The sequence below is a fragment of the Orcinus orca genome, chromosome 1, assembly GCF_937001465.1.
Source record: "Orcinus orca chromosome 1, mOrcOrc1.1, whole genome shotgun sequence".
NCBI lineage: Eukaryota > Metazoa > Chordata > Mammalia > Artiodactyla > Delphinidae > Orcinus > Orcinus orca.
Genome location: NC_064559.1, coordinates 683,330 through 695,402, shown reverse-complemented (window position 1 = coordinate 695,402; position 12,073 = coordinate 683,330). Strand labels below are relative to the sequence as shown.

At 45.8% G+C, this 12,073-nt stretch overlaps 1 protein-coding gene across 1 annotated transcript in view; it reads right to left on the bottom strand.

Annotated features, from left to right (window-relative positions):
* The window catches only part of LOC125965699 (uncharacterized), a 147,702-nt gene extending 137,055 nt beyond the window's left edge, over positions 1 to 10,647 (bottom strand). Inside the window, exons 1-2 of the mRNA XM_049716403.1 lie at positions 10,479 to 10,647; positions 7,255 to 7,277 (exon numbers count right to left, since the gene is read on the bottom strand). Of these exons, the coding sequence (XP_049572360.1) occupies positions 7,255 to 7,277; positions 10,479 to 10,647 (192 nt within the window). The remainder of the gene's footprint in view (positions 1 to 7,254; positions 7,278 to 10,478) is intronic.
* Positions 10,648 to 12,073: the final 1,426 nt, after the last annotated feature.

The following is a 12,073-nucleotide window of genomic DNA, read 5'->3' as shown; positions in this document are numbered from 1 at the left end:
ATATTTATATCTTCAGCCAGAGTGCATAGGATCTGGAACTTAATTGGTGACGCAGTATTTGTTTGAGATTATATGCATGAAAAATCTTTGTGTAAGAGTGATTAATCTAAAACTTGGCCAGTCATTGTCCTAGTGTCATATTAAATTGCAGGAGAATCTAGTTTTAGGCACAAAGATCATAAATATAAAATGTGTTCCCAGGCTTGGTTCTGTGTAGTCAGTAATCTATACTCACCCAGTCATTAATAAAAATGAAAGTTAAGGACTCAGTCCTAACTTACATGCTTAGCATTGTATTTTGTTAACAATCTCAGTTTTATTTTCTTTGTTCTCCCCTGTCCATCATCTTCTGCAGAAAATAATGTCTCCACTTTCAATTCCCTGTCTATTTAAATCCAATTTGTAATTTATAAAGTTGTCCTCCTTAAGGGCTGCTGCTTCTGCCACAGTAATGTACTCTGGCCATTATTATACTCTTCCATCTTTCATGTAGGTCTCCATCCATAGGTTTTGTTTTCATAGCTCTTTTTTTTTTGGCGGTACGCCTCTCACTGTTGTGGCCTCTCCCGACGCGGAGCACAGGCTCCGGACGCGCAGGCTCAGCGGCCATGGCTCACGGGCCCAGCCGCTCCGCGGCATGTGGGATCTACCCGACCGGGGCACGAACCCGTGTACCCTGCATCGGCAGGGGGACTTTCAACCACTGCGCCACCAGGGAAGCCCTATACTTATGATTTTATATTTGCTTATTTACTTTTGTCTCCCCCCTCAGCTCAAGAGAGACTATATTCATCTGTGTTAATCACTGCTGTGTTTCCTGAACATGCCTATAAATCATACTGAAGAATGGTGCCTGAAATTTGGTAAGGGATCAATCAATTTTCTTGGCTGCATGAAGAAATGTGTTCATAAATTAATGAACAGATCTTCGGGGCTTCTGACTTGAGGACTAATGGGAAGAGGATGGCAAATGGTTGGGACAGGGTACTGCAAGAAGTAGTATTTGGAGTACTCTGATAGCTATCCTAACAGATAAGATTGTGTTCATTTAAGTAGTTTTAATGAGAGAGCTGGGAACTAGGGACACACAGCATTAAGGTTTTTATAATGCATTCTGTAGAGTTCTTTTTAAGTCTGTACAAATATCATTGAAAATATATGCATACATATACACCTCTGTTACTTTACTTAGTGCTTTACGAGAGCCCCTCAAGGAAGGGGTAGTAGCAACTCTCAGTATCCTTCCTTTATGATGAGCTTAATTTATTCAAAGTTACATCATAATTTACTTGTAACTGTGAAACTAGACTTAGTTATTGAATAGACCCTCCCTAGAAACGTATGACATTAATAAAACCAACAAAACTTTGTTCAGTTTCCAATGATAGACACACTACAGACTCAATTATGGGCCATCCAGTTTAATGAAGGGAAGAAGTGATTGAACAAATATAGAGCAAACAGAATATGAAGTTTTATCCTCCATTAATATTAGTAACGGATAGTGTGGGCTCCAATGCCTTCAAGATAGCTTGAGACCATCATCTCTGTGTCATGGGCAGGGGGATGTTCAGCCAGGATGTCTTTCACTGTCGCTGAGAAAAATTTCCATAATATGTAATGATACCTACTGAAACTGATATGGGGCATTTGGGTAATAAGGAATCCATTAGCATATTTTTCCGGAAGCCTTGACTACAAAATGAAGACAGTAGATTTGGACACTTTCAGCCATGAAGAAGTTGTTTGGATATTCATCTTTATGCCTAATGAAATAAGCTTATTTCATCTCTGCAGCTTCCCATATACCATTTTCCCACCTCTGTTTTATGTTTGGAAAGACTTTTAGAAATTGAAAGTCAAGTTAAAAAGTGAGTGACAACTTAAATGATATATGGAACATTTTGCTGACTTACAAGAGCATGCAGAATTAAATATGACCCAGTTCAAATGTTTATTTTAACGTGTATGTTGAGGTGGAGTTTTCAAGGTGCCAGAAAATGAGAATTCACCTTCCAGTGTGTGTTACCAGTTCTGTTCATTGCACAGAATCATCTTCATAAAACATACTGTTTTCTATGTACCTGGTATATATCTCAATTAGTTTGAAGAATTTCTCAGATACCTCTTAATATGTAGTGCTCCAATTCCAATCTTGCCAAGTCCTGTACCAGTGACACAGCACACAGGAGTTTTACTTCTCTTTATTTCTCTGGGTTGTTCAGAACCCAATGAAAGAACAATGGAATGGGATCAAAGAGATCAGGGTTCTTGTCCCAGATTTACCATAAAATAATTGTGTCCTCTTGGGAAAATTATAGTCATTCTAGGTCCCTTTTCTTTACTTTGACAGAGCTGCACTAGATGACCCCAAATAATATAGCACTCTTTCAGTAGTAGCTTAGATGTTATTGGTTTTCTGAAACAAATGAAGACAATGACACATGGAGCTGTGCAACATCTCTGTAGCTCTGTTGTCTTAGAGTTGCCTCCATTTTACAGATGATAAGATGACTGTGCATAGAAGTTGATGTTTGGAACCAGCGGTTCCAAAGTAAGTGGAGGTAAACCACAAATTTCCTTCCTTCCTGAAGCTCACTTAGCCAAAACATAGGCTTCTGAATATTGAGCTGTAAAGCATATTATCAGTACATTTTAAAGGAAGCTATTCTTCTAGGATTTCCAATTAATAGCAGGAGGTTTTGAAATGCTTAAAAGATCATCTGATTTTGTGAGATTTACAGCTCTATTTTCCTGTCAAGCAAGTTGTATTAGTGCCAGAGAGTCACCTGAGCTTCTGGATGCTTCTCTGAACCTCTTGAAGTTTTCTTCTTGCTATCTGAAATTCATGCCAGGTAAGCCTTTTTCTAGAGCGTATGTACAGACTTGTGTATTTTTATATAGGAAAGCGATGCAGTGAGTCAAGTCGGGGGTTAAGCCCTCATTCTCAGAGTGGTATTGAGCTCCTGGTGAAATATAATCATCATTTCCTCAGAATCGAATAGCAGTTATCTCAGGTGTATAATCCCATTAACTATTTATACATTTACGTATGATACATGGATTTATTGTACCTACGAGGTGTGTTCTCTTTGGGAAGTACAAAGCTCTTAGAGACATGGGTTGTTCATTTTTTTGTTTTCCCACAAATACTGTGACCCTTTGAGCAGGAAGGTCTATATTTTACTAACATCTAGAACCAGCAGTTAACACGGTGTCTAAGATGTAGTCAATAAATATGAAATAGATAATGAACACATTTTTATGTAAGGGCCAGGACATGGACAAATAGAAATTTTTCATTTTCAGTCACAAAGCAACAACAGACATAAAAATGATACAGACAACAAGTGCTACGGTCATTCAAAGAAGGCATAGAATAGATAGAAGGATCTCCTCTATGGCACAGGGAACTATACTCAATATTTTGTAATAACATCTGTATGGGGCACCTGCTCCACACCAGGCCCTATGACAGGTGCTTACATACTTTCCCTCTCCCCCATCCTATGGGGAAAGTACCTCTGCTATAGATTTAACATTTGCCTCCCCCATTAATAACTTTTTTAAACCTTATTCACATTGCATCAAAGGGATGCTTTGATGCACTGCTGAGGTCTTCTCAGCAAAGCTCACGAGAATTTGGTATATGAGGATCCACACTAGCGATCCATTTCATCGGTGTCAATCTTTCTGGACAGTTTGGGTGGAAAGGACAATTCCTGAAGGTGCGATACCTTCACCGCATGTACTAGCATTGGGTGTTACTTGTGTGTGTGTCACCGACTTCAGCCTTGCTGTAGCAATAATAGCTAAGATACTGTAGAGCTGAGAGGCTATTTAAGTATTTATAGATATATACATAAGATAAAAGCACCTAACTTTTTTCTACCTATTGCTTACTTTCCACAGCGGTGTACACACCACACTTTAGGAAACAGTGATGTAGTCCAATTTGTCTTCTCATTTGAAGATGAGAAATGAAGGTCTGGAGACCTTTCATTGCTCAAGGTCATTCGAGTGTTTAAGGGCAGGATGCTGGGGTTCCTGACTTCCAGGGAACCTAACTTTTCTCTGAAATTATACTGCCCCTTAATCTCTTAGCAGTACATAAAACAAATATTGGTGACCTCGTGACATGCCAGCCCTTGGGTGAAATGGAGATCTGTGACTGGCTCTCAAACTTTTAAGAAATGGGAGTCTAGGGAAAAAAACCCAACACAGTCATGCAAAGACTCACTGGGCTAGAAGGGGAGCCCGTGGTCGTCTAGCTCAGTGCTGGGCTGAACGCTGGATCGTCCAAGGAGGGTCTTGGAGGCCTCTCTGCAGGCCAAGTAGTCAAGGCATAAGGGGGAATCAGGCAGGTTTGCTTCTGTTTCTTCATGTTATTTTCATGTAAGATAGCACTGAAAACTTCAAAAGTAACACTGGAAATGTGCTGTGCTTGTCCATTTTCATCTTATAGGTAATGACATGAAGGCTCAAAGGGGGATCGTGTTTTTCTAGTTGATAACAGACAGCATTCCTCATCCAGCATTCCTATAGCTTAAAAAAGCAATAGAGGCAAGTGGGTCCATGAACATGGGTTTTGTGGTCACGCAGATTTGAACTTGCTTCCCAGCAGGGCTTGAATGGAGTTTTTCTCTCCAAATTAGGCAAATTGCTTCTCCAAGGCTCAGTGTTGTTGGTCAGTGTTGTTATAGGGGAGTGAGGTAAAAGCATTTTCTTCACCATATCCTGCCCCAGACATGTTATCTGAAAGGAAGGAAGGAAAAATGGGAGGGATATATGGAGAAAGAGGGAGGAAACTAAGGTGGCAGAGAACATTCCTAAAAGTCCTCCATGTTACTTCTGCTGTGCTTCCACATGCTCCTTGGGACCTCGCTTGCCAACAGAAATGTTGATTAAGCACTCTGGTCCTTATGTACTTTCTGCATTGGGAACACTTATAGTTAGGTTTCAGGGCTCTGAACTCCCCAAACTGGGGAACTTGTCATTAAAAGGTCCTTTTAAAAAGCACAAGTGTCCCAAAGTTTAATGGCATTAGATTTTGGCAATGATTTCTTGAATATGACACCAAAGGCACAGGCAACAAAAGGAAAATAGAGAAATTGGACTTCATGAAAAATTTTAAAACTCTGTGCATCAAGACCCTATCAACAGAGGAAAAGGGCAATCAGAATGAGAGGAGATGTTTGGAAATCACATATCTGATAAGGGATTAATATCTAGAGTGTACAGAGAACTCCTAAAACTCAACCACAAAGCAAACAACCTGGTTAAAAAATGGGCAAAGGACTTGATTAGACATTTCTGCTAAGAAGATATATAAATGGCCCATAAACACCTCAAAAGATGCTCAGCATCACTGATCATTAGGAAAATACAAGTCAAGACTACAGTGAGACACCACCTTACACACCTTAGGGTGGCTACTATGAAAACAAAAAATAACAAGGGCTGATGAGGATGTAGGATATTGGAACCCTGTGCACTACTGGTGAGAATGTAAAACGGTACAGCCATTGTGCAAAATATCATGGTGGCTCCTCAAAATTAAAAGTAGGATTACCATATGGTCCAGTTCCACTTCCTGGGTATATACCCAATGTAACTGAAAGCAGGTTTTCCAAGATACTTTGTATACCTACGTTCATAGCAGCATTGTTCACAATAACTAAACTGTGGAAGCAACCCAACTGCCCACTGACAGATGAATAGATAAGCAAAACGGGGTGTATACAGAACAGAATATTATTCAGCCTTAAAGAGGAAGTTCTGACACAGGCTACAACATGGATGAATCTTGAGGACATGATGCTAACCTACCAGTCACAGAAAGACAAATGCTCTCGATTCCACTTGTATGAGGCACCTAGAGTGGTCAAGTTCGTACAGACAGAAAGTCGAATGGTGGGTGCCAGGGGCTGGGGGTAGCGGTTGCTGGAGGGCAGAGAGTTCCAGTTTTTCCAGAAGAAAAGAGTTCTGGAGATTGGCTGCCGCCCAACGTGAATCTCCTGAACGTTTCTAAACTCTACACTCATAAGTGATACGATGATACAATTTTATGTGCATTTCACTACAATTAAAAACCAAACATGGACTTCCCTGGTGGCGCAGTGGTTAAGAATCTGCCTGCCAATGCAGGAGACACGGGTTCGAGCCCTGGTCCGGGAAGATCCCACATGCCGCGGAACAACTAAGCCTGTGCGCCACAACTACTGAGCCTGCACTCTAGAGCCTGCGAGCCACAGCTACTGAAGCCCGTGTGCCACAACTACTGAAGTGCATGCACCTAGAGCCCGTGCTCCGCAACAAGAGAAGCCACCACTGTGAGAAGCCCACACACCGCAACGAGGAGTAGCCCCCGCTCGCCGCAACTAGAGAAAGCCCGCGCACAGCAACAAAGACCCAACGCAGCCAAAAATAAATAAATAAATAAATTTTAAAATTTATTTAAAAAACTATTTAAAAAATAAAACACCAAACACAAGTGGCCCTCGGAGACACAGTAAATATTTTTGTCATTCACAGTTTAGAGCTGCCTCATTGTCAGGGTGCTAGTCTTCAGTCAACTTGCTGATAACTGGTAAGGAGGGGATGGGAACTTCCATGAAAGAGCTTCTGAAGCTAAGTAGCCTGGTCCATTTCCTAATTTCTTCAATGAATATCTGAGTGCTTGCTGGAGCCAGTCACTGTACTTGGTCCTCGAGATAGACAGCTGTGAAAAAATTATACGGAGAGCCTTGCAATCTGGGAGTGAGAGGTGGGGTAGGGAAGGACCCCCAGATAAAAGCATGGAAGTTTTTAGCATGTTACAAGATGATGCAGGTTACGGGAACAATAAAGCATCAAAGGGAAAGAGGGCTACCCCAATTAGAAGGGGACATGTGGACAGATCCGAGGGAGCAGCCCCTGTAGATACGGAGAGAAAGAACATTCTAGGCAGAGAGAATAGTAAGTGCAGGAGGCTATGGGGAGGGAGCTGCTAGGAACAGCCAGGGACAGCGTGCCAGTGTGTCTGGAAGGGCTTGAGGGAAGGGGAGGGACGGTGTGTGTGTGTGTGTGTGTGTGTGGTGTGTGTTGTGTGTGTGTGTGAGAGAGAGAGACAGAGAGAGACAGAGAGACAGAGAGAGACAGAGAGAGATAGGGATGGGGAGGGGAGAGAGGGAGAAGACTGCTTTTATTCGAATCCAGATGGGAGCCTCTGAAGGGTTTTGAGCTCCGAGTGACACGATGTGACTTGGGACTTACCAGGATCACCGTGACCGCTGTACCTAGAACAGATTGAATGGGAGGGGGCAAAGCAGAAAACGGCATTTGGAGAGGGTGCACAGAAGGGGAGAGCAGGGCTGGTGGGACCTGAGGGGAGAGGTTTTCTGTCTCTTGTAGGGTGCCAGCTAGGGTTTAGTCTGGGTGTGGCCGCCCCGCTCCCCGTCTGCAGCACTCTGCCCTCCTCACCTCCTGTAAACGGAGGCTAAGTGCATCCTTGAGGCTCTCCCAGAGAGTTGATGGCCTGCCTGGGACAGTCCTGAGTCACAGCCCCTTGGCTGTAACCAGCTCCAGGGATGCTCCTGTCCTGAGCATTGACCTCCCTCAGGGGGAGTCCTCATTCTCCGGGAGGAAATGGATATCTCACTGCTGCGGGCTCTTAACTCCTGTAAAGCTGCAGGACAAATGACTTCGCTGAACATGCTTCATGCAGGGAAGAATGGGTAATCTCAGAGAAGGGAATAAAACTTCTCAAAACTCCGAACCAGGGGATTGCAGAGAAGCTCGCTGTCTTCTCTCTTGGCTGTGTGTGTGTGAATCGGAGAAGGAGAAGGCGGGCACCGACTTGGGTCTCGGTTCGCCCCCGCGGACCATCCTTCCAGGGCAAGTTATTCTTAGTGTCACTCGATTTCCTGAAGTGGGAGAATGAATACCCAGTGTAGAAAAGGGGGAATAAAAGTGTGTTAATTAGCATGAAATATGGTCATCTGATGACTTGTCCATTATGTATTTGAGGAAGCAAAGATTCTGAAGACCTTCACCTACTCAAGGAGAGGAAGTTGCCTCTGTCTACACCAGGACCTCTTACTTTTGCTACTGGTGACATTTTGTGTCCGATAATTCTTTGCTGTAGGCTGTCCTGGGCATTGTGGGATACTCCTACAGTATCCCTGGCCTCTGCCCAGCGGACGCCAGCAGTCCTTCCCCAGCTGTGACAGCAGAAATGGCTCCTGAACTTGTCAATTGTCCGGGGGGCGGGGAGCTGGGGGGAGGGGGGCAGAGTTGTTTTGGGTTGAGAGCCCCTGACCCAGGCTCAGCAGGCACATGGGTGAAGTCAGGACTGTGTATGTCATGTCCTCTCTGGCTAACAATAATCGATGGAGTTAAAACTAATAGTGGCTTCTGCTTGGTCACTGGGACAGCAGAGCATTCACTGTTCTGCCTTGAGAGAACAATTTTCCTGTGTTTTAACTAATAAGGCCCTTGTGATGGCTGGATTCTGGGCACCTCAACTAATAAGCGTGCCTATAAGGCAAAGAAACCAAAACCAACGTCCTCCCTGATTGCTAGGGAGGGGGCATGTTTTCTTTCCTCTCCCTCTCCTGGATCCATGCAGTAATTAGCCAAAGTAAAATGAATATTAGCTCATGCTTAATTGCCTTTACAGTGTACTCGCCAGCACTGATGCAATAGTGCTAAAGCAATGTTTTTTAATAAATTTTTTAAAATTTATTTTTATTTTTGGCTACCTTAGGTCTTTGTTCCTGCGCGTGGGCTTTCTCTAGTTGTGGTGAGCAGGGGCTACTCTTCGTTGCGGTTCACGGGCTTCTCACTGGGTGGCTTCTCTTGTTGCAGAGCACGGGCTTTGGCACGTGGGCTTCAGTAGTTGTGGCACGCAGGCTCCGTAGTTGTGGCACACGGGCTTAGTTGCTCCACGGCATGTGGGATCTTCCTGGACCAGGGCTTGAACCCGTGTTCCCTGCACTGGCAGGTGGATTCTTAACCACTGCGCCACCAGGGAAGTCCCTAAAGCAATTATTTTTTTAACTTTATGGCTTTAAATAATCCTTGGCTCTGAAATTCCCTGTACCCCTCAGCTAGGTAACCACAGGCCTCTCTGCCCTAAATCCTTTTCTTACACTTTGTAGCTTTTTAAGCAAGACCCCTCTTTAGGAAGACATAATCCCTTCTCTGTAGAAAACATGAAAGACCTGAACAAATCAAGATTTCTCCATGGAGAATTCAGCTAGTCCTGTGCTTAGCTCCAAACAAGGAAATCCATCTCTACACCAAGCACGCCATTACCCGGACTAATGTCTGACTTGAATAACAAGCAAATTATTGTGCTTTTAATTGTACCCTGCTCAGTCACAAAGCCCGTGTGAGAGAGGAATGTGCCCAGCTTCTCCAGGAGAAACAGGTCAGGCCTCTAATCCTCCTTTTCTGTCACCTTCCCCTCCCCCTTTCCAATCCTTTCTCTTCTCAGCAGAGCAGAGGGAACAAAAAGAGACAGCTAAATTATGTTTAAAATGGAAGAGTCTAAAAGAAAAACGGCGGTCAGTACTGACTTGGGAGAGGATGCATTATCTATCCACAGCCTCTGCAGTGTGGGCTATTTGAGGACAATCAGTGTTCTCACCAGCTTGCTGGAGGGCGATATCTGCGAGCCTAAACCAGGCTTTCTCAGCCTCAGCACGACTGCTGGGTGGGGTTGGATGCTTCTTTGCTGTGGGCCTGTCCTGTGATGGAAGGACTTTTAGCCTCCCCTAAGCTGTGACCATCCAAAGTGTCCCAAGACACTTTCAAATGTCTCCTGGGTGCAAAATTGCCCCTGGTTGAGAACCAGGGCACCAAGCCCTTCCATATTGGGATGTACTTGCTCCTTCTCCCATTCTCTCCCCCACCCATACACAAAACCCAAAAAAATCATGGTTCCTGTGTTAAAACTGGGGAGATCAACGTGCTCTTCATGTAGGTAGAATGAGCGGAAAGGAAAAAGACACTGACTTGTGTGTAGGCAGGAGACAGAGTGGGAACCCCCTCAATGCCAAGACTGAAAAGAGTCTTAGGATGTGGGTGTGTTTCTGGCTCCCTCTGGGAAGTGGCAATGCCCCTGGTTGAACAAGCCAACTTTCGAACGCCTCTACCCTGTGCACTTTGGAATCGGGCTTGCTGTGGGTGAGATGAGGATTGATGGCGAGGCTGCAGAGATGAAGACGCCTGTGCAGGTGCTGACTGTCTCCTCCCACACTACTTGGGACAGGGGAGAACAACCCAGCTTCAGAGAAATACCCATTGCTCAGACAATGACGATCCTGTCTTGGACCTAAACATCGGGATGAAAGAGGGCTACTGACAAGACAGACGTTGTGCAAGCATGGGGTTGCACTTTCATTACAGACATTGAGGCAAACATTTCACTCCTGGTGATATAAGACCTCCCCTATTTTTAGGAACTTACAAAAAGCATTATTGCGTGTTCTTACCGGCCAGAAGGAAAGGCGGGAGAACGAGCACACTGCAGTGAGCCCCCATATCCACTAGATGGCGGTGTACATCTTCCTCAGAAGCCAGGCGGGCAGCGCTCTGGGCAGCTCGTTGGCCTAAGCAAGACAAGGGCCACTCTTCTTTCGGGAGACAGGCGTCTCCTGTCATTGTCGGCACAAACAGCCCCAAACAATTGCACTGACCACAGAGCTCTAAGCCACGTTCCAGGGCACTGCCGTCTGTTCAGGAGTGAATGCTGGGAAAATGAACCACGCTGCTAATTTGCTTGATTGGGGGGAAAATAAGATCTCAAGTGACAGTGGGTGTAATTTATTTTTCCAACAAGAATAGGGGCAAAGCCATTTCATCACCACCACCCCCCACTGCTACCATAAATGAAAGCAATCACCTAATTAGTCCTGAATTACTAACTGGCAGGGTAAAGATCTGCTGGAAGTCAAGCTGAAGTGGGGAGTCTGGAGAAAGGGATATGATTTCTGCAGGGGAGGAGGGGAGGGATAGGGCGGGGTGAGAGGGGCGGGAGGGGAGGGGAAGGCCTGAAGCCCATTGTGAGGTCCTGCGCCCCTGTCTTCTGGGGGCCGTGCTGGCCCTGACCCTGGGAGAAAAAGAGGCTCAGTGATGTCTTCAGGCCGTTCATTTTGTGCAGGAGAATGACTTTATAAAGTGAAGGAAAAAGAACCTGTTGGAGAAAACCTATCCGAGAGTTTCTCTGAAAATACTACAGATGGAGATGAACTGGCTTGGGAAGGAGAGCACAGCCCTGTGGCGCCTGGCCACCCCGCTGCTGGTGGACCCCCCAGGAAGGTTCTCTCACGGAAACCACAGGCAGATCTGAAACCAACTTGGGCTTTACGTCATTAAGAAATCCCCCAAAGGAATGGAATAAAGGCCTCCTTTCACACTTTGCGTTTTGCATGTGTCCTGAGGAAGCGCCTCTTCCCCAGCTGAGACAGCGCGCTGTCCCCGCGACCCAGTGAGCGGCCCTCGTCCTGCGGGGAAAGCAAAACAGCAGCGGCGTGGGTGCGCGCCCAGAGCTGCCCCTCTCGCAATTGATTTGTTCAGGGATGACTTCTTGCGTTCTAGTTAGATGTGACTTTAATCGAAGTGCTTTCCTAAGGTGATTTATCACAACTGTGAACCGTCAGTTTGCACAGCTGCTGCTCTTTTAGGGAAACGCACAGTCTCGGGAGGCGGAGGGGCCGGCGCGGGCTCCCCTCTTTCCCACGGACCGGCCCGCGTGCCCCTCGCCCACCAGAAATATGTGCGCCGCGTCCTCAGAGGCCGCCGCTTCTGTGCTCGGGCTCCTCTGCTGTTTCTGGCTGCTGAACAGCCATCTCCTCTCTCCTGGGAGGGGCAGCTGGTTTCCTTTTGGGGAGCTCCCCTTCTCCCCGTCTCAGCTCCTGCAGCGGAGACGAGGCTGCCCCTCTCTCCCTGCACGCTGTGGGCTGGGTGTGCAACCCGGCTCGGGCCACAGTCCCCCACCGTCCCCGCCGACCCCGCTCAGCGCCAACCACAGCCGGCAAAGCCCACACGGGGCGCCCAGTTAAAGCTGAACCGCAGATGAAAACCACGA